General features: G+C 41.7%; 1 protein-coding gene across 1 annotated transcript in view; it reads left to right on the top strand.

The window, feature by feature from the left end:
• The window catches only part of PRKCH (protein kinase C eta), a 141,353-nt gene that overhangs the window by 72,315 nt on the left and 45,631 nt on the right, over positions 1-23,407 (top strand). The window contains exons 3-9 of the mRNA XM_067463054.1: positions 9,322-9,472; positions 9,857-9,891; positions 12,002-12,090; positions 16,008-16,137; positions 17,379-17,506; positions 18,105-18,248; positions 19,509-19,682. Of these exons, the coding sequence (XP_067319155.1) occupies positions 9,322-9,472; positions 9,857-9,891; positions 12,002-12,090; positions 16,008-16,137; positions 17,379-17,506; positions 18,105-18,248; positions 19,509-19,682 (851 nt within the window). The remainder of the gene's footprint in view (positions 1-9,321; positions 9,473-9,856; positions 9,892-12,001; positions 12,091-16,007; positions 16,138-17,378; positions 17,507-18,104; positions 18,249-19,508; positions 19,683-23,407) is intronic.

The following is a 23,407-nucleotide window of genomic DNA, read 5'->3' as shown; positions in this document are numbered from 1 at the left end:
ATTGGCAGCCAGTGGAGCTGGCGCAACAGAGGAGTGGTGTGCTCCCTGAGTGCCGCTCCTGTCAGCAACCTGGCAGCCGAGCGTTGGACCATTTGAAGCTTCCGAGCAGTCTTCAAGGGCAACCCCACGTAGAGAGCGTTGCAGTAGTCTAAGCGGGATGTAACCAGGGCGTGGACTACCGTGGCCAAGTCAGACTTCCCAAGGTATGGGCGCAGCTGGCACACAAGCTTTAGCTGTGCAAATGCTCCCCTGGTCACCGCCGAAACCTGGGGTTCCAGGCTCAGCGATGAGTCCAGGGTCACACCCAAGCTGTGTCTTCAAGGGGAGTGTGACCCCATCCAACACAGGCTGTAACCCTATACCCTGTTCGGCCTAGCGACTGACCAGGAGTACCTCTGTCTTGTCTGGATTCAATTTCAATTTGTTTGCCCTCATCCAGACCGTCACAGTGGCCAAGCACACGCTAGCCACCTTGAATCCCTGCGGAAAGAAAGATGAGATGTAAATAAAGTTAATAATAATAAAGAATAATAATCACACTCTCTCAGCCTCAGAGGAGGGCAAAGACAACCCCCTTCTGAAGAAATACTGCCAAGAAAAACCCATGTTAAGTTTACTTGAGTGTTGCCCTAAGTTGGAAACAACTTGAAAGCACACAACAACAATAGCAATGAAGTTTAATAGGCTGGTTTCCAAGCAGCTAGCCATGCTCAAGTAGAACGACTGTCTGCAAAGAAAACTTGCTTAACCACACTGGGAAATCCTGAAACGCAGATGCAAACATTTACTGTAATTAATTTGCAGACCCAGCCCTTCCGTATAAAAGAGACAGAGAGGAGAAACTGGGCCAGGGGGTAATGAGCTGCCCAAGTGTGCTTTGTGGTTTCTCAGTCTCCGGATTAATTTAAAAATGAATGGCATCCAAAGGTCACAAGGACACAATTACAAATGCTTGGGTTCTCCTTTTTAGTCCAAATTTTATTAATAAGGTTGGGAGTATCTTCGTTTGAGGCTGTTCTGAGGTATTATAGGTGATCAGGAGGAAAAATAAAGGTCAGAGGGTGTGACTTCCTTCTCAATGCAAGAGCCAGCCGTTGTTAAGAAGTACCTACCATTTCCTTTAATATTTTAAAGCACATGAATATTTAGTAATGTGCATAATTTGCCTAACTATAATCAGTTAATTAAAGAGGCAAGTGATTGCAAAATGGATTAACAGTTTGTGAACTCAATAAAAACAGTCCTGATATATTCAGTAAGGCATAGCCAGGGTGTTTTGGTCATTGAGTTAGGACTTTGGGAGAGACTAAAATTCTTGCTGCACTTGGAGACACTCTCTCAGCCTCATGGAGATGTCAATGGCAAATTCCCTCTGAATGAGTCTTATCAAGAAAACCCTATGATAGGTTGGGTTGTTGTGGGTTTTTTCGGGCTATATGGCCATGTTCTAGAGGCATTCTCTCCTGACGTTTCACCTGCATCTATGGCAAGAATCCTCAGAGGTAGTGAGGTCTGTTGAAACTAGGAAAATGGTTTTATATATCTGTGCAAAGACCAGGGTGGGACAAAGGGCTCTTGTCTGCTGGAGCTAGGTGTGAATGTTTCAACTGACCACCTTGATTAGCATTGCCTGGAGCAATCTTTTGTTGAGAGGTGATTAGATGTCCCTGATTGTTTTCCCTCTGCTGTTTTGCTGTTTTAATTTTAGAGTTTTTTTTAATACTGGTAGCCAGATTTTGTTCATTTCCATGGTTTCCTCCTTTCTGTTGAAATTGTCCACATGCTTGTGGATTTCAATGGCTTCTCTGTGTAGTCTGACATGGTGGTTGTTGGAGTGGCCCAGCATTTCTGTGTTCTCAAATAATATGCTGTGTCCAGGTTGGTTCATCATAGGTTTGTTTTGGGGCCACTGCAAGTCGGAAACGACTTGAATCATGGAATCATAGAGTTGGAAAAGACCACAAGGGCCCTCCAGTACAACCCCTGGTCATGCAGGAAAACGCAATCAAAGGACTCTCAACAGATGGTCATCCTGCCTCTGCTTAAAAATCTCCACAGTTGGAGACTCCACCACAATCAGAGGCAGCATATTCCACTGCCGAACAGCTCTTGCCCATCAGGAAGTTCTTCCTAATGTTTTGGTGGAATCTCTTTTCCTGCAATTTGATTTGCTCTGTGTCCCAGTCTCTGGAGTAGCAGAAACTCCCCTTCAATATGACATCCTTTCAAATATCTAAACATGGCTATCATGTCCACTCTCAACCATTATTGTTATTGTTAATTATTATGTCTTATGGAGCCCCCGGTGGCACAGTGGATTAAACCCCTGTGCCGGCAGGACGGAAGACCGACAGGTCGCAGGTTCAAATCCGGGGAGAGGCGGATGAGCTCCCTCTACCAGCTCCAGCTCCTCATGCGGGGACATGAGAGAAGCCTCCCACAAGGATGATAAAACATCAAATCATCCAGACATCCTCTGGGCAACGTCCTTGCAGACGGCCAATTCTCTCACACCAGAAGCGACTTGCAGTTTCTCAAGTCTCTCCTGACACGACAAAAATTTTTTTACGTCTTATGAATGGGAGATCTCTGAAAGTACTGGTTATCAACTGCAGGTTTAGTATCCCTTATCTGGAAATTTAAAAATCTGAACTATTCCAAAATTGTCTATATGGATGGTTGAGATGGTGACATCTTTGCTTTCTGATAGTTCTGGGTACACAAACTTGATTCCTGCACAAAATTATTAAAAATATTGTGTATCAAATTGTTTTCATGCTATGTGTGTCAAGTTTATATGAAGTATACATTCATTTTGTGTTTAGACTTGGGGGCCCATCTCCAAGGTATCGCAAGATTATGTATATGTGGGTCTTCCAATTTTTTTAAAAAAACCTTGAAGTAAAGAACACTTCTAGTCCCAAGCATTTAAGAGAAAAGATACTCAATCTGTTCTCTGCAAAGGTCTTGCAAACTACGGACCATAACCTCCTTGCTTGAATCAATTTGTCTATAATGTGGTCTTCTTTTTTTCTTACTACCTTCCACTTTATTGAGTGTTATCATTTTTCCAGTAAATTATGTCATCTTGTTATATATCCAAATGCACTAGTTGTTGTGCACTATCAGTTTGTACCATGCTGACTCTCTTCAAGCATGATAGCCTTTGTTAAGCCAATTTGGTTTCTAGAGAGGGTTTGTCTACTCCAGATTTAAATAATAATAATAATAATGTGTTGTTGACGGCTTCCATGGCTGGTATCACTGGGTTGTTGTAGGTTTTTTCGGGCTATATGGCCATGTTCTAGAAGCACCTTCATCTAGACGTTTCACCTTCATCTATGGCAAGCATCATCAGAGGTTGTAAGATCATATAGCCAGAAAAACCTACAACAACCTAATAATAATGTGTCTGCATAGCCCACGAGTAAAATAAAAATTGGAAGTGGATACTATCTTTATTATTGCTCCTGAAATGTCATACAGAGGCAAGCACAAACATTTGGATTTTTCATGTGACTTCATGTTGCCGAACCTGGGATGGAGGAAAGAAATATAGTGGGCTTTTGGTATTTGCTACGGTTTAGTTCCAAGGACCCTTTGAAGATACCAAAATCCATGGATGCTGAAGTGCCATTATGTAAAGTGACAATAATATAATGGTGACCTTTTGCGAACTTTCCAAGCCTGTCGATACAGATGGCTGACTGTAGAAAAGTCTAACAATCTGTGCACAAATTGTAATCATTGTAAGTGATGATGACCTTAAGGTCCAAGATAGTGATTGTAGGTTAGAAAATACGTTTGAGATATAATTATATCGTTATACCTTAAGGGAGCGAGAATCAGTTACCTTTTTCCATTCCCTTAAACCAAAATTTGGTAGATATGATCTGTCCATTGCCTTTAGTGAAAACACATTCACTTTCCTTGGTGCAGAAGCAGCAAGCAGCATGGGAATGCTCATATCAGGAAGGGTGGAGATGAAATTCAGATTTTTTAAATAGCCAATTAAGGTCTCCTTATGGGTATCTTCCTAGTGGGTAAGTGATAAGAGTTTTCAATATCGCATTATACCTATTGAGCAGTAGAAAACTTTCTCTTTTCTTTACAATCTAAATTTTTCATGTCCATCTGAAACTTTTTGCAATTTGGAGGCAGGAGAGAAGTGTCCAAATTTAACTCAGAATATATGACATAACTGGTCAGAGATAGGGATGTAGATGTGTATAATGGTGTGTGTGTTGCGTTACATTGTCTATGTTTCAATAAATACAAACAGGGCAGTTGATAGATGAGAAAGGACAGGTTTGTTGGCTGTTGATGTCACAATACTCTATCCAAAGAGCTAGTTTCTCCTTCTTTTCCTCCTCCAGAAGGGAATGAAACACTTTAGAGTCATTTTTCACTTCCCTTTTAGCCATGTGCTATGCACATCTTGGCAAGATAGTTCCAGAATAGGTTGCTGTGAGTTTTCCAGGCTGTATGGCCATGTTCCAGAAGCATTCTCTCCTGACGTTTCACCCACATCTATGGCAGGCATCTTCAGAGGTTGTGAGGTCTGTTGGAAACTAGACAAGTGGGGTTTATATGTCTGTGGAATGTCCAGGGTGGAATGTCCAGCAATGTTGCAATTGGCCACCTTGATTAGCATCGAATGGCCTTTCAGCTTCAAAGCCTGGCTGGTTGCTGCCTGGGGGAATCCTTTGTTGGGAGGTATTAGCTGGACCTGATTAATTCTTGTCTGGAATTCCCCTGCTATTTGAGTGTTGCTCTATTTACTGTCCTGATTTAAGAGTTTTTTTAAATAATGATAGTCAGATTTTGTTCATTTTCATGGTTCCAGATTTTTGTATAAACTTGGATGTTTTGGATGACAACTCTCATAATCCCACACCCAACATGACCATATTGGATGGGGCATGTTGACTGTAGTCTTTTTTTAAAAAGACTAAAAACTTTTAGGACAAGCAGCCAGACAGGCTGGTTTGGGTTTAGACATCACAAAACACCATGTGTTGTGTACTTAAAGGAACAACTACGCCTACAGTTGATTTTGGCACTGATCTGTTCATTCCTTGTTTGGCTTTTTTGTCAGAAAAGCACCTGTTTCTGACTTTGAATGCCAATTGGGAAAGAATAACCTGCAGGTAGGAGTAGATGGAGGAGGAAACAGGGAAAGACAACAAACAACTGGCAACCAGAGAAACCTGTAACACATTCTTACTGCCAGTAAAGATCGCAGATAATCTACCTGTGGTATGCAGTCGTGACACATTGAGCCACTTCTTTAGGACTCTGGTTGCATTGAGAGAATCCGGAAGTTGACAAAGAACAAAGGGTTGGTGAGACATGAGGAAAGCATGTTTTGGAAGATGATGAGGATGATAAATACTATCTCCCAAGGAAACATAGGCACTGTCTGTCATTTTTACTTAGCATCATAGAACCCTAGCTTTGGAAGAGTCCCCAAGTGCCATCCAGTCCAATCCCATGTCATGTAGGAACAAAGAAAGCCTTCCTGACAGATGGCCATCCAGCCTCTGCTTTAAAAACCTCAGAGGTTTTGAGGTCTGTTGGAAAAAAGTAAAATGAGGTTTATATATCTGTGGAATGTCCAGGTTGGGGGAAGGAACTCTTTTCTGTTGGAGGTAGGTGAATGTTTCAATTGGCCACTTTGATTAGCATGTAATGGCCTAGTAGTTTTCAAGGTCTGGGTTCTTACTGCCTGGGAAAATCCTTTGTTGAGAGGTGATTAGCTGTCCCTAGAATCATTGAATCATAGAGTTGGAAGAGACCTCATGGGCCATCCAGTCCAACTCCCTGCCAAGAAGCAGGAAAATTGCATTCAAAGCATCCATAGTCACACAAGGTTGAGGATTCTTTTGATGGAACTGCCTAAAAGAACCCTCCACTTTATGTGACTATGGAGCAGAACAAACAACTCTGCACCTGTATGCTTGTCCACAATGACCTGCCTCATGCACAGAGGAAAAACTGTTTAAAGCCTCAGACAATGTAGTCACTCTTGCCGGGTTTTGATCAAAAATCATTTTTCCGCTTATGTTCTTTGTGCTGGTACAGTTGTACCAGGAGCTCCAATTTTGTTTGCTTTGCATTGAATGTTTGTTGCAGTCCTAAGTTTCAGGGACTCTGCAGATAGGTGGCTTCTTTTGGCTGCAATCATAGGGCAAGCCACCTATCAATTATAGTTAGGTTCCCTGATCCTGCCCCTTTTTGAGTTTTGGAGGGAATAGGAGCCTTTTTGAGTCAGTCCACACAGAGAAGCCTTTCGCACAGGACATAAAACCAAGAGCTCTAGTAGAAAGCTTCGTCTTCTACTGCTTGGCCGGGGAGATATACAGCCTACAGCTTACAACTTGGCCGGGGAGAAAAGGCCCCACAGCTTGGCTGAGGATTTTACAGCCTTACAGCTCCTTTGCCAGCCATCACAGCAACCTGAACTCCTTCATTTCCCCTGGAAGTCTACAAAGCTCTGCTTGGTAAGGGTCGCTCGCGGAAGCCAGACGCAGTTGGTACTGGGTGCAGGGGCTCCACACCAACAGAGGCAAGTACAGACTGCCCAGATTAGAAGTTAAGGATTTCCCCCATTAGTTATTATATAGTTATGAAGATAGTGCCTGTTCCCAGTGAACAAGAACTTTGTTGGATTTACTTTAAGCAATCTAAAGACTCTGTTTGGGGGAATCCAAGGGCCTTTAATCTGAGGCAGCCCCGGCGTCCCGTTGGGCACACAGAATTTATGTCCTGTCTACAGTCTTATGCACAGGCCCAGCGTGCGACAGCACATTCTTTCTATTTTTATCAGTTTTATACTAATTTATGCAATGCTTTGGATACGAAATAAATAAGTAAATCATTGTTACAGACTTCTTTTTTTAAAAAAAGCATTAGAGCATAAGTCAGTTGTTGAGCACAATGACATGTGAGCATGTGTAAAGATTCCTATGGGGAACTATGTGGCAATGCAGAAAAAGGAAATATCCATTGTATAGATTTAAAAATAGCTCATTCTTAAGAACTGGAAGAAGTGATGAATGTTTTATTTAAACCTGCCACTCAACCCAGCAAAAGTTAAGTAGATAACTATTCAATATGTATGAGAATACAGTATTCTGTCGGCTTATGAATGGATTTAGGGAATCTTTTAATGAAACTGGAAATCGGAATTTCAGTGAGAAGTGAGAGCCATGGGGAACATGTGGCTCTCCAAGTGTTACTGCACTTTTCAATTCCCATCAGCCTTAGCCTCCACAGCCATTGTTGAGGAAAGATGGGAATTGTAATATGAGAGCAGCAGGACACGTGTTTCTCTAACCATGATATATAATCCTTTGCATTTGTACAGCGCTTTACATGCATGTACATAGCATGCGGTGAGTGCATCTATACCAGTGTTTCTCAACCTAGGGGGTCGGGACCCCGGGGGGTCGCGAGGGGGTGTCAGAGGGGTCACTAAAGACCATCAGGAAACAGTATTTTCTGTTGGTCATGGGGGTTTTGTGTGGGAAATTTGGCCCAATTCTATCGTTGGTGGGGTTTAGAATGCTCTTTGATTGTAGGTGAACTATAAATCCCAGCAACTGCATCTCCCAAATGTCAAGGTGTATTTTCCCCAAACTCCACCAGTGCTCACATTCGGGCATATTGAGTATTCGTGCCAAGTTTGGTCCAGATCCATCACTGTTTGAGCCCACAGTGCTCTTGGGATGTAGGTGAACTACAACTCCAAAAATCAAGGTCAATGCCCACCAAACCTTTCCATTATTTTCTCTTGGTCATGGGAGTTCTATGTGCCAAGTTTGGTTCAATTACATCATTGGTGAAGTTCAGAATGCTATTTGTTTGTAGGTGAACTATACATCCCAGCAACTACAACTCCCAAATGACAAAATCAATCCCTGCCCCCCAGTATTCGAATTTGGGCATATTGGCTATTTGAGCCAATTTTGGTCCAGTGAATGAAAATACAATCTTGCATATCAGATGTTTACATGACGACTCATAACAGTAGCAAAATGACAGGTATGAAGTAGCAACAAAAATAATGTTATGGTTGTGGGTCATCACCACATGAAGAACTGGATTAAGGGGTCACGGCATTAGGAAGGCTGAGAACCACTGATCTACACTGTAGAATTAATGCAGTTTGACACCACTTGGACTGCTATGGCTCAATGATGTGGAATCATGGGAGTTGTAGTTTGATGAGGCACCAGCATTATTTGGCAAAGAAGGCTTGAGAAGACCTTACAAAGCAACAACTTCCATGATTCTATAGCACTGAGGTATGGATGTCAAAGTGGTGTCAATTTGCTTTAATTATACAGTGTAGATCAGTGGTTCTCAACCTTTCTGATGCCGTGACCCCTTAATACAGTCCCCCATGTTGTGGTGACCCCCAACCATAACATTGTTTTCGTTGTTACTTCATAACAATCATTTTACTACTGTTATAAATCATAATGTCAATATTTGATATGCAGGATGCATTTTCATTCACTGGACCAAACTGGGCACAAATACCCAATACACCCAAATGTGAATGCTAGCGGGGTTGGGGGAGGACTGATTTTGTAATTTGGGAGTTGTAGTTGCTGGGATTTATAGTTCACGTATAATCAAAGAGCATTCTGAACTCCACCAGCGATGGATTTGAACCAAACTTGGCTCCCATGACCAATGGAAAACACTGGAAGGGTTTGATGAGCATTGACCTTGATTTTGGGAGTTGTCGTTCACCTATATCCAGAGAGCACCGTGGACTCATGCAATGGTGGATCTGGACCAAACTTGGCACAAATACTCAAAATGCCCAAATGTGAACACTGGTGGAGTCTGGAGAAAATAGATTTGGGAGTTGTAGTTGCTGGGATTGATAGTTCATTACAATCAAAGAACATTCTGAACTCCACCAACGATAGAATTGGCTCAAACTTTCCACATGGAATCCCCATGACCATCGGAAAATACTGTGTTTTCTTATGGTCTTTGGTGACCCCTCTGACACCCCCTCGCGACCCCCTCAGGGGTCCCGACCCCCAGGTTGAGAAACACTGGTGTAGATCCACCATCAATGGCAGTTGGAGAGAGGTCAAATCTAGTGGGCAGATAAAGCAAAAAAAAAAAGTGCATGAAAGGAAGGAACTAGGGAATGAATGCAGCAAAAGCTAATTTGCTTTGCGATTGCTTGTGGTTGCAAATTAAAGGGGGTCAATGTGACATTGCTGTGAGTTCATTATCACTTGAAAGATAAGCAGGCATTATTTCCTTTAACCATTGTTTTCTCTGTATGCACAGGAACTCTCCAGAGGGACAGGATTTTTAAAAACTTCACTCGGAAACGCCAGAGGGCCATGCGCAGGAGAGTCCACCAAGTCAACGGACACAAGTTTATGGCCACCTATTTGCGGCAACCTACATACTGCTCCCACTGCCGTGAATTTATCTGGTAGGCATGGCTTATATACAAGTTTGACTCTTGCTTCCTGGCTTTGGGTGCATCCACACTGTAGAATTAATGCAGTTTGACACTGCTTGAAGTGCCAAAGAGTTCAGGTGCCTCAACAAAATACAAATGCTAGAATTCCATAGCGTTGAGCCATGACAACTAAAGTGATATTGAGCTGTATTAATGCTACAGTGTAGAACAGGCATGGTAAGGAGAAGACCTTCCAGGGTTTTCTGGGGGTGTGTGTGTGTGTAAATCTACCACCTGTAGCTACCCACAATTGCCCATCCCTATTATCTCATGGAGTGACTGTATTCCTGAAATCTGACCTGCATGTTGTGGTTTTATCTGATCCTGTTGCATTCTCTCTTTTATCTTCAACAGGGGAGTGTTTGGGAAGCAGGGATATCAGTGCCAAGGTACAGTGCCGTATCTTTGTAGTTAAATTACATATTACAAATTGGGTTTTTTCCCTATCGTATCATACGCTCTCTTGAAATGGGTGAAAGATAAGGAAGGCAGGTTTGAGTATCCCTTATCTGAAATGTTTGGGAGAAGAAGTTATATTTTTGGATTTAAAAAAAAACCCTTATATTTTATTTTTGGAATACTTAAAATACATAGAGATAAAGTTAGAGATGGGACCTAAGTCAAAACATCAAATTAATTTTTATTTCATAGGCAACTTATACATATAGCCTGTGTATAATTTTGTGCATAAAACAAAGTTTGTCTACACTGAATAATCACAGAGCAAGCCCTGCAAGCCCTTGAACTATTTTTGGAGGGATGTGGTTGAAGGTGCATCTACACTGTAAAATTAAATGCAGTTTGACATCACCTCAATTACCACGGCTCAAAGCTTTGGTATCATGGAAGTTGTGCATTGCTAAGGCACCAGTGCATTTTTGACCAAGAAGCCTAAAGACCCCATATAAATACAACTTCAATGATTCCATTGCATTGAGTCATATCAAACTGTGTTAATTCCACAGTGTAATTCTACACTATGGTCTACACTGGGCAACTATGAATCTTTGGCACACGTATGTAGTGTAGCCATTCTAGAGAATTGCAAAGATGTATAGTAAGGGATCAGCAAAAGTGCTCCAAAGCACATCAGACATTCTGATGCACATTGGGCTCACTTGAGTCACATCATGTTCTTGTGGTGTGCATATGCACTTCTGGTGCGCATCTTGCATTTTGGTTGTGCTCCAGCTCTTTTGTTGAAAAACACACCAGTGTACATTAGTGCCCATTCTGCACTGAGTTCAGCATTGGGTTGGTGTAGGTTTTTCGGGCTATATGGCCATGTTCTAGAAGCATTCTCTCCTGATTCTCTTCACTTGCATCTATGGCAAGCATCCTCTGAGGTTGTGAGGTCAGTTGGAAACTAGGCAAGTGAGATTTACATATGAACAAAATTCCAATTTTCCTACAACCTAGTGATTCCAGCCATGAAATACATCAAAACCAAGTGATTTGAAGCATCATTGCAATGGTGCAATAATGACAACTCTAACCAGACTGCATGCACGTTAAGACATTCAGAGGGTAAGTTAGCATAGAGTTTTAGCTTTGTAAGTGTAGTGATACAGTACACATAAGTTAGGATTCTGAAAAAGTGTTTAATATCGAAAACTAAAGATATATGCTTGGAATAATTTCCTCCAAATACTATGAAATATGTAAATACCAAGCAATACCTCTATAGAAATGTTTGTTTCCTTATCCTCCACTCTTGGTCTAAGTATTCCTCATTCTGTGCCCGTGCATTTGGTTTTTATGCCTTAAATGCACAAATTTGCACTTGATTCTGTGAGGTCCAGATGTCACAACCTCTGAGGATGCTTGCCATAGATGCAGGTGAAACGTCAGGAGAGAATGCTTCTAGAGCATGGCCATATAGCCTGAAAAACCTACAACAACCCAGTGATTCCGGTCATGAAAGTCTTCAACAATTTCAGCATTGTTCAATGGATGTTTCTATATAGTAATGTGACAGCAAACCCTAGGTACCATATATGTATTTGTGTATAAGTTGACCTCATGCATAAGTGGAGGGCAAGTTTGGGGCCCAAAACTATGGAGGTTCATATGACCCACGGATAAGCTAAGAGTCATTCCCTTGATATGAGCTAAACTCTCTCCTTTTGCCACTCTACTTAGAGAAGGAAGTAGTTCCTTTTTTGATAGGAGTTAAGTACTTAAATTGACCCGTTTTTGGAAGCTAATTTTAACTAACATTTCTAGGCTTGTATAGGAGTACATACAGTAAAGCTGGACAGTATGAAGCTAGCCAGTTCTGTTTCCTATATACATAAGCCCGCTAGAATGAAACAAGTCCCATATTGAATTCCAGCCATTACAGTACCTAGTGTTACTATTTGTCTTTGCAAGACTACCAGATGCTAACCGTAACATCTACATTTAGCTATTCTGCTGGTAGATCTTTTCTTACAACCTCTGTTTTAATTTGTGGTGCTTTTCTCCAGCTTTCGTAATGTTTATGTTTTTATTTTCCAGTTTGCACATGTGTTGTACACAAGCGTTGCCATCACCTTATTGTCACAGCTTGCACATGCCAGAACAATAGCAACAAGTCGGATACAAAGGTAAGACAACAATTTAGTGTTTGGGATGACATAGGTTCTTAGTTGCAGTTATGGAATGTATTTGGCTTCCCCTTGCATAACTTATTTTATTTCACAGAATCATAGAATTTGAACCGACTTCAAGTCCAGTATCTCTCTAGTGTAAAGAAATTTGTTGCATTTTAGGTCTGCATGTGGCGATGTCAATATTTAAATTATATCCTATCCTAGTACAAAAATAGAAAGGGCTAAGGCAGCTAACATAAAAGCCAATGAAACAAACCATTGCAGAACATAAGACACACTAAAAATATGTCAGGAAACATCAGAGAAAAAACAGTATCTGTTAAACAAAACAGTTGAACAGTCAAAAAGATCAACTCAATGGAACCGGTATGTGTTGGAGAAAGTTGGAAAAGCCAAGGTGCAGAATGAGCTCAGGCTTGCTAGGTAGATCATAAACTATATAAAGAGTTTTTTGGTTTATGTCTGTAGTAAAAAGAAGAATAATGAAATGGTAGAGCTGCTACATGTACATTGCTACATGCAAAATGTTAACGGGGATAGAGAAAAGGCAGAGCTTCTCAACACCTTCTTTGCCTCAGTCTTCTCCCAAAAGGTTAACAGTATTCAATTTGGGGGAAATGGAGCAGAGAATGCAGTAGGGGAAATGCAGCACAAAATAGGTAAAGAGGCAAAACAGGAATATCTGGCTAATCTAAATGAATTCAAGTCTCCGGAGTCAGATGAACTCCCTGCAGACATGAACATTGCAACCATAACCAGCAGACTTAAACATCACTAACAAGCAGCCCATGGTTGCTTTCCATGTTGCCCTCCTTTTCTGATTATTGTCGAATTCTACTTGTTTCCTTCTACCATCAGCCCTCATCTAGATGGTAAGTATAGGTTAAGGTTTTCCCCTGATGTTGAGTCCAGTTGTGTCCGACTCTGGGGGTTGGTGCTCATCTCAATTTCTAAGCCAAAGAGCTGGCGTTGTCCGTAGACACCTCCAAGGTCATGTGGCTGGCATGACTGCATGGAGTGCCATTACCTTCCCAGAGAGATAGCTATTGATCTACTCACATTTGCATGTTTTTGAACTGTTAGGTTGGCAGAAGCTGGGGCTAACAGCGGGAGCTCACCCCGCTCCCTGGATTTGAACCTGCAATCTTTTGGTTAGCAAGTTCAGCAGCTCATAGAATCATAGAGTTGGAAGAGACCTCATGGGCCATCCAGTCCATCCCCCTGTCAAGAAGCAGGAAAATTGCATTCAGTGGTTTAACCCACTGCACTAGCAGGGGCTTCCGGTAGCACAACTAGATGGTAGAAGTACAGATTGCTGTTAGCACCAAGACTGCTGAGAAGGGAATGGGGTGTGGGGGTGGCTTCAATACCCATAAATCTTAAACAAGGCTAAAGACTCTTAAGCACCACATACTGTCTGATCTTAGAAGCCAAGGGTCAGCCATAGATACATGGAACAGGGACCACCAAGAAATAGTGGTACTGTATATCAGGGGTATGATTTTAAACTCCATTTTTTTAATTACTAAATGCCAATGGCCTTTCTTTTGGAGTAGCAGGTACGGGTTCCCATAACTTTAAAGCTTCACTGACCATTTAAAGTAATTTTTGGCTCCATGTGGAGGAGATGCAATTGAATCAGATTTAAAATGGTGAGTCAACACTTACATAAATCTCATTGATTAAATGGTTCTGCTTCATTAAGAGTCAAACCTTTATTGGATTTTAAAAGGTAATGCTTTCATGGTTTGATGAATTAGTTAAGAAATTAACTAACCAATCAATTGTATAGATTTTTTAAGCATTTTGATGTTGACCAGTTAATTTTCTTTAGGAATTAAATACTAACAGGTTGGCACTAGTACTAACGTTTCAACATTCTGGATAACCAGTGATTCATAGAGCTGGAAAAGACCACAAAGGTTGTCTAGTTCAACCCTTTCTGCCATGTATCAAAACACTCCTGGTCGATGGTCATCCAACCTCTTCTTAAAATCCTCCAGAGGAAGAGATTTTACTATACTCCGAGGCTGCATATTGCATTGTCAAACAGCTCTTCCTAATGCTTAGGTGGAGTCTCTTTTCCTGTAGTTTGAATCCATTGGTCTGTGTCCTAATTTCTAGAGAAGCAAAAACATGTTTCCTCCCTCCTCAATAGCTCTTCCCAGTGTTTAGATAGAGGAAGTTGGTATCACTGCCGTGTAGCAGGAAGCCAGTGGAAGGGAACGAGCAGTGCCAGTTGTCAGTAGCTCATCGACTGGTGTTGTAGTGAAGGTTAGAGATGATCATCCTCATTCCATTTCCCCCCAAGTGTGAAATTTATGCTGTAATACGCTACCTAAATGCTAAGGGCATGAACACTGTGCTGTCATGCGCTGGGCCTGTGAAAGAATCTGAGACGGGACGTGTTTCTGTGTGCCCAACAGGACGCCAGGGGTGCCTCAGCTGAGAGGCCTTTTGGATTTCCCCATACAAAGTTCTTTTAAAGACTTAGAAAGTTCAACAAAGTTTGTATTGTTGCTTAAATCTTCAATAAATCAAACAAATACTTCAAGGCTTTGAATCAACTGGTGGCTTGCTTAAATCTTATCCACAAGGGACAGGCAACTTTCTTCATAAACTGTTTCTTCCTTCTACAAGGGAAATCCTTGACCCCTCTCTGGGCAATCTGGCTTAAGCTGTGCTGGCGTGGGCCCCTACACCCGGTCCAAATTGCTTTATGTCTGCCGTGAGTGGTCCTTACCAAACAGAGTCCTTTAGTAGATTTCCAAGGGGAAAGAAGGCTTTCAATTCCCAGCAAAGGCTGGCTGTAAAACCGTGAAGCTGTATTTCTCTAGCAAAGAGCTGGCTGTAGAGTTGTGGAACTAAATTCCCCAATAAAGGCTATGCTGTAGTTCTCTGTAGAGCTGTGGGACTGGATCCCCCCAGCAAAGCTGTAAAAGCCTAAGCTTTCTACAGGTGGAACTGATTCATGTCCTGTATGAAAGGCTTCTCTGTGTGAACTGAACTAGAGGTCCCCTTTCCCCCTCCTTAACCCAGAAAAAGGGGCGGAACTAAAGAACATAATGATAATTGATGGGTCATTGGCCCTATTATTGCAAACCAAGGGAAGCCACCTTATTGCAAAATGCATGGAACTTTGGAATACATGCAAACACTCAATAGAAAGGAAAAGGAGTTGGAGCTCCAGGTACAGCCGTACTAGCACAAACGCCACTGTGATTCATCGTGAAATCGTTTCAGTTTATGAAGAGAACGTAATGTCAAGACAGCATGCGACAAAATGAGTACAGAATATATTGTGAGACCATGAAGAAATTTAGCAGAACCATCCAAAACAAATGTTGTGGGATGCTGACGGCGGGAGTCCGCAGACTGCTCATGTAACACAAGAGTTGCTGACTTCATTTCGTGTTAAGCCACCCCTCTCACAGCCCTGATCTTGCACCCAGTGACTACCATTTGTTCACTAAATTGAAGGAACACCTGGGTGGAAAACACTTTTCCGATGATGATGAGGTGAAAATCAAAGTGACGAACTGGCTGACAAAGGTGGAGGGAAACTTCTATGACACAGGCATCAACAACTCAACTCACAGATGACAAAATGTATTTAACTGAATGGTGACTATATGGAAAAAATAATGTAAGACCTATGCTACAATCCACACAAGTTTTATTAAAATATATTCATTCTCTGTATTTTGAAAAAAATCTTGTAACCTTACTTTCCACATAACTTTTGTACTTGTCTAATTAAATCATTGAAGAAAGGCCTCAGATTTTGGAACAACTAAGAGAAGTACAGAATGTCCCACTTGCAAAAGGTGCCATTTTTGTGTAAAATCATTGGGAGTTGAAGTCCTTTAAAGGCTAAACTGATTTCTGCTTTTTGTTCTTGGTTTTCTTAGATTTCTGAGCAGAGATTTGGCATCAACATCCCACACAAGTTCCGAATCCACAACTACAAAGTGCCCACTTTCTGTGACCACTGCGGCTCTTTGCTTTGGGGCATCATGAGGCAAGGTCTGCAGTGTAAAAGTAAGTTGAGATGAACAAGGAATGTCACTTGCAGGTTATTCTGCAAATATGGAAAGATTTCCTTTCCCCTTTAATTTATTTAGATTGCCCCCTGTTCTTCTGTGCATAAAGGATGGTAAATGCGGCTGCTTTTCATTCCACCCAAAGGAGAATAAATGCACAACTCCCTCTGGAAAGATGAGGACAAAAGAAGATGCCTATTTGCATAATATGTACATGTGCTAATTGAAACACAGAGGTGTAAATTTAGACATAATTGCTGGAATTTAAATAGAATTACAATACACCTGATGATGGTGTGGAAGATGGAGCTGTATACTATTTTTATTCTATGCTTCTAAAGATATTAAAGATTCAGACTACTTCAGACTTGATGTACTTTTAGCCATGTGTAGCTTTATTTGTATTTATTTTCTTCTCTGCACCACCTTCACCCTAATCTTTGTAAAAGGAGAGATAAATAACTGATTGATTGATTGATTTTCTGGAACCTGCATTTCAGGTGCTGCTAATTAAGGGGATGACATAAATACTTATTTGTCTTTCTTTATCATTAAATCAGATGGATAGTTAATTTTTTGGCAAGCCTGCAAGTCAATTGGGTTGTTGTAGGTTTTTTCGGGCTATATGGCCATGGTCTAGAGGCATTCTCTCCTGATGTTTCGCCTGCATCTATGGCAAGCATCCTCAGAGATAGTGAGGTCTGTTGGAACTAGGAAAAAGGGTTTATATATCTGTGGAATGACCAGGGTTAGACAAAGGACTCTTGTCTGCTGGAGCTAGGTGTGAATGTTTCAACTGACCACCTTGATTAGCATGTAATGGCCTAGTTCCAATAGACCTCATTACCTCTGAGGATGCTTGCCATAGATGCAGGTGAAACTTCAGGAGAGAATGCCTCTAGACCATGGCCATATAGCCCAAAAAAACCTACAACAACCCAGTGATTCCGGCCATGAAAGCCTTCGACAATACACTGCAAGTCAATTTTCCACACTGGGACCACTTGCACAAGGACTAAAGGTGTCTTTTTTAAAATCCTGAAAAGTGCAAATGGAAATGCCACTTCCAGTTTCATATTTGGGATAGATGGCTTTCAGTTCTTCAGAGTCCCAACAAGAGTGGGCAATGGTCAGGGATTCCGTGAGCAGAAATCTCAAATAAATATTTTCCTTCTTCTTTCCTAAACTGAAATGTTTCCATTATACAGACTTGATTCCACGTCTCTCTGTTTTTTTTAGTATGCAAAATAAATGTCCATATACGATGTGAAGCCAACGTTGCACCCAATTGCGGGGTGAACGCTGCAGAACTGGCCAAGACGTTAGCATGCATGGGGCTGCAACCAGGAAATATATCTCCAAATGGGGTAAGCTTTCGTTTTCTTTTCTTTGACCCCACTTATCCACATCCGCAAAGTCTATATTCTCCTTCACATTGTAGGAGTTTGACCTTGATGCCACAATGCACAGAAGCACATAGAACTAACCTATAGTCACACTTGTCATTTTCTTGGCAAGATTTGTTCAGAAGAGGTTTGCCATTGCCTTCCTCCGAAGTTGACAGTGTGTGACTTGCCCAAAGCCACTAGTGGGTTTCATGATTGAGTGGCGATCCAAACCCTGTTCTCTGTCATCATAGTCCAATATTCAAACTACTGCACCATGCTTGCTTCTACTGATTAATGAAATTAATTAGGGGCAGGCTAAAAAAACTTTAGCATGTATCGAAAACATGTCAGGGATTTGATGGCGGAGCAGTCACTAAACTGAATACCCAGAGGGAAAAATAGGTCAGTAAAGAAGACGATGGCACAACAGCAAACACAGACCAAAATACTCCATTTAGCACAAGGCAAATTGGTACATATCCTGTCTTGACAGCAGTGGGAACAATGAGAGTGGTTCCTTATGGATTCAGCAAGAGAGAAATCTGTTCTTTATCTAATTTCCCTTTTCTCTTTTCAGAAATTGGTCTCCAAGTCAACCCTGAGGCGCCAGAAAAAAGAGAGCATGAAGGATCGCAATGGTGTACCTGAGGTTTCGGCGAGCAAGCTCAAGATTGAGGACTTAATATTTATCAGAGTTCTGGGAAAAGGCAGTTTTGGAAAGGTAAGGGTTGCTGTGGATATTTGGAACACTTGTGTGCACTTCAGTAGCCAAGTTCTTTGGAGCTGATTCAGTTGAACTCTCCTTCATTTCAACTGGTTTTGCATGGGAGGAAGGAAAGGTAAGTTGTATCCACTTGCCCAAGTATTGTGCTTGATTACTATAAGCTGACACTGCTCAATGTGTTTTAGCAATAATTTAGATGACAGGGTGAAATTTGCAGATTATATAAAATTTGCAGATTATATAAAACTGGGAGGGACAGCTAACATATTGGATCGAAGGAATAGAATTTGAAAGCACTTTGAGATACTAGAAATATGGATTTAAATTAATAAAATGAAGTTTGACAATCAAATGCAAAATTGTGCATTTAAGGCATAAAAACCAATTGAGGAGGCGCAGGATGAGGGATACTTAGGTCAACAGTACAATATGTTTATCTTTTTCACTGCCATGAGAGGAAACAAACGTTTCTACAGAGGTCTTGTTTGGTGTTTACATATTTCATAGTATTTGGAGGAAAATATTCCAAGCATATATCTTTAGTTTTAGTTATAAAACACTTTTTCTGAATTCTGACATGTGTACTGTATCACTATACTTACAAAGCGAAAACTCTATGCTGACTTACCCTTTGAATGTCTTAATGTGCATGCAGTCTGGTCAGAGTTGTCATTATTACAACATTGCAATGATGCTTCAAATCACTTGGTTCTGATGTATTGTCAAAGGCTTTCATGGCTGGAATCACTGGGTTGTAGGAAAATTGGAATTTTGTTCATATGTAAATCTCACTTACCTCAGAGGATGCCTGATATAGATGCAGGCGAAACATCAGGAGAGAATGCTTCTAGAACATGGCCATATAGCCCAAAAAACACACAACAACCCAGTAAAGAAATTGGTTTCCAGGTGAAAGACAGACCTGGTTAGGGTTGGCTTGATGCACCTTCCTCTTGGCAAGTTTCTCCCTTTTGCCCTCCATTCATGTTTCTTTGAATTCTGCAGCACTGCTGGTCATATCTGACCTCCAGTTAGGGTGCCCAAGGGCCAGGGCTTCCTCACTTGGTTTTGTCTGCATGCATTATATGCATATGCTGTTATTTTATTCTGGCTGGGTTTTTTATAGTCACCAATTTTGTCAATTTTTCTGATATTTTGGCTACAATATTATGGTATGGTTTAATATGGGAGGAGTCGGGTGCCTCCAGTATATTTAGTAGACCCCTCTATAAAAGTGTTGCTTCCTCTCCTCTTTAGGTGATGTTGGCCAAAACAAAAGGGACAGGATATCTCTATGCCATCAAAGTGCTGAAAAAAGATGTGATTCTCCAGGATGACGATGTGGAGTGCACCTTGACTGAGAAACGGATCTTGACCCTGGCGAGGAACCATCCATTTCTCACCCAGCTTTTCTGCTGCTTCCAGACACCTGTAAGTATTGTTAATTAAGAAGGTTCAAAATTAACTGCTGGGAAACCTATACAGTTCCAAAAATGATGTAGAAAGATATTTCTTCTCCCCTTAGAACAGGCATGTAATAAGCAGAGAGTTTAGCAATATTTGTGTTTGCACAAATTTGTTGATGTTCAGTGTATTGTCGAAGGCTTTCATGGCTGGAATAACAGGGTTGTTTTAGGTTTTTCGGGCTGTATGGCCATATTCTAGAAGCATTCTCTCCTGACATTTTGCCTGTATCTATGGCAGGCATCCTCAGAATGCTGTAGGCTTTATTTCATCAGAAGGAACTGACAAAACTCTATTCCTTTCCTAAGAAATGTCTTTGAAAGTCATGGGGTCACATAAGCCAACTGTACGTGGGACTGCCTCTGAAGACTGCCCGGAACCTTCAACTAATCCAATGGTTGGCAACCAGGTTGCTCACCTGGGCAGCGTACAGGGAGCACACAACCACTCTGTTACTCCAGCTCCACTGGCTGCTGATCAGCTTCTGAGCACAATTCAAAGTGCTGGTTTTAACCTTTAAAGCCCTAAATGGTTCTGTACCAGACTACCTGCCCGAATGTATCTCCTGTTACGAACCATCACGAAATTTAAGATCATCTGAAGAGGCCCTGCTCTCGATCCCACCACCACTGCAAATGCGACTGGTAGGGACAAGGAACAGGGCCTTCTCAGCAGTGCCCCCCCCCCCCGTCTGTGGAATTCCCTCCCCAGGGACATCAAACTGGCCAACTTCCTCCTGTCTTTTAGGAGGAAACTTAAGACTTGGTTATGAGACCAAGTGTTCGACTATTGAATAGCAGCAAGTGAAAGAAGACTTAAGACAATGAATTGACTCAGACTTGGATTTTGGATTCTGATTTTAGCAGGCGTATTTTAATCAATTGTTTTAATTACTGTTTTTAATAATTTAATGTATTATCATAGAATCATAGAATCTTGGGTTGGAAGAGACCTCATGGGCCATCCAGTCCAACCCCCTGCCAAGAAGCAGGAATATTGCATTCAAATCAACCCTGACAGATGGCCATCCAGCCTCTGTTTAAAAGCCTCCAAAGAAGGAGTCTTCACCACACTCCAGGGCAGAGAGTTCCACTGCTGAACAACTCTCGCAGTCAGGAAGTTCTTCCTAATGTTCAGATGGAATCTCCTTTCTTGTAGTTTGAAGCCATTGTTCCATCGTGTCCTAGTCTCAAGGGATTTTAATGTATTATCATAGAATCATAGAATCATAGAGTTGGAAGAGACCTCATGGGCCATCCAGTCCAACCCCCTGCCAAGAAGCAGGAATATTGCATTCAAATCACCCCTGACAGATGGCCATCCAGCCTCTGTTTAAAAGCTTCCAAAGAAGGAGCCTCCACCACACTCCGGGGCAGAGAGTTCCACTGCTGAATGGCTCTCACAGTCAGGAAGTTCTTCCTCATGTTCAGATGGAATCTCCTCTCTTGTAGTTTGAAGCTATTGTTCCACGTCCTAGTCTCCAGGGAAGCAGAAAACAAGCTTGCTCCCTCATCCCTGTGACTTCCTCTCACATATTTATACATGGCTATCATATCTCCTCTCAGCCTTCTCTTCTTCAGGCTAAACATGCCCAGCTCTTTAAGCCGCTCCTCATAGGGCTTGTTCTCCAGACCCTTGATCATTTTAGTCGCCCTCCTCTGGACAAATTCCAGTTTGTCAATATATTGCTGAACGTTTTATGGTGATGGCATCCTTTGGTGCTTCTGTGAGGCCACCCTGAGCCCCCCCCCCCCTCGGGGGTGAGAAGGGCGGGGTATAAATATAGGAAATAAATAAATAATGTAGATACACAAATACCCACATTTAGAATTCTTAGCCAGAAAGCTGTAATATGGAGTTTCTCTCTATACAGATGCCACAGTTTTATACAGCTGAGACCTCAAAGTTATTTCAAAGGTTCCTTAATGGTATAAAGGTTAAGCATGGCTAGTTCCTTTCCAAACTATAAGCCCAAGGATTCAACAGAATGTTGTGGCCATTAAAGTGGAATCTTGTGCTATGGTTACGTAGTGTAAAGAGCCTCCAGTTCCGGAGCCACAACATTTCAAGGCAATCAGGAATGTTTCCTTCTAATTATTAGATTTGTATCCTGGTGCTCATTTTCGGAAACCATGTTGGGTTGGCATAACAGCCTACACGAAAATAGCAAAATCTACATGACACATCTAGGTTTAGCTACCTTCCAAATTTTAATGGCTTCTTTAGGCAATGAGGTTAACAACCATACTGGAGAAGAACAATGAGTCAGATACTACATGAAAACATACAATACAAATCACAAATGGAGTTCTGATAAAATATGGTAGAAGCAAGGACAAAAACTGGGTTGTTGTAGGTTTTTCCAGGCTATATGACCATGTTCTAGAGGCATTTTTTCTCCTGACGTTTCGCCTGCATCTATGGCAAGCATCCTCAGAGGTAGTGGGGTCTGTTGGAACTAGAAAAAATGGGTTTATATATCTGTGGAAAGACCAGGGTGAGACAAAGGACTCTTCTCTGCAGGAGCTAGGTGTGAATGTTTCAACTGACCACCTTGATTAGCATTTGATAGCCTGGAAGTGCCAGGAGCAATCTTTTGTTGAGAGGTGATTTGATGTCCCTGATTGTTTTCCCTCTGCTGTTTTGCTGTTCTAATTTTAGAGTTTTTTAATACTGGTAGCCAGATTTTGTTCATTTTCATGGTTGCCTCCTTTCTGTTGAAATTGTCCACTTGCTTGTGGATTTCAATGGCTTCTCTGTGTAGTCTGACATGGTGGTTGTTAGAATGGTCCAGCATTTCTGTGTTCTCAAATAAGATGCTATGTCCAGGTTGGTTCATCAGGTGCTCTGCTATGGCTGACTTCTCTGGTTGAAGTAGTCTGCAGTGCCTTTCATGTTCCCTGATGGTTGGTCATGTTTTCCTGGTTTTAAAGAGGATAACCACAGGGTGGCAGGCGCTGCAAATAGATGGGGAAATGCCACTAGGGCATGTCACGTGGCCTTTGCTCCATCCCAGAAAAGGTTAGCTGAGGAAACGCAGCAGCTGCTGCCTCACTGGACTTTGTTACCATCACAGTCCTTGCCAAGAGACCGGGTGCTGCACCTCCCTGCTTGCTTGCCTTATATTATCCCGCAAATGCTTCAACGCAACATGCGTTGCTTACCCATTTCTCTGGGGCAGCTGTACAATATTGGCTCCTGCAAAATAAGACAGGCTAAAATGACCCCATCATCTTGGATTCCTCTCCTTTCTGAGCACCCCGAATTCTGCACTTCCCTGATTTTAATTCTGGCATCCTATTCCCAACCTAAAGAGAAAACCGAGATGTCTGTTCTTTCCGACAAGATTTCCTGTAACCCTGCTTTTAAAAATGTGGGTAATGTAAAAACATTACACAGATCATTTTCTGCTTCACAAAACAAGCTGTGAAATTATGAGGCCTGACTGTTCGAGCCAGAAGCCATAAAAACCAGGGACAGTGGCCTCTATTGTTGTTCTTGTTTTAATTATCATATCATCATTGGATCATTTCTCCTCCAAATGCCTCCCCTCCAAATTTATATGTGCTGTTAGGCTCTTTTCACTTTTCAAAATATGTACACACATTAACAGTATAAACTACAAGAAAGGAGATTCCATCTGAATGTTAGGAAAAACTTCCTGACTGTGAGAGCTGTTCAGCAGTGGAACT

The sequence above is a fragment of the Anolis sagrei genome, chromosome 1 (genome assembly GCF_037176765.1).
Source record: "Anolis sagrei isolate rAnoSag1 chromosome 1, rAnoSag1.mat, whole genome shotgun sequence".
Taxonomy (NCBI): domain Eukaryota; kingdom Metazoa; phylum Chordata; class Lepidosauria; order Squamata; family Dactyloidae; genus Anolis; species Anolis sagrei.
This window is presented reverse-complemented; position numbering and strand designations above follow the sequence as displayed.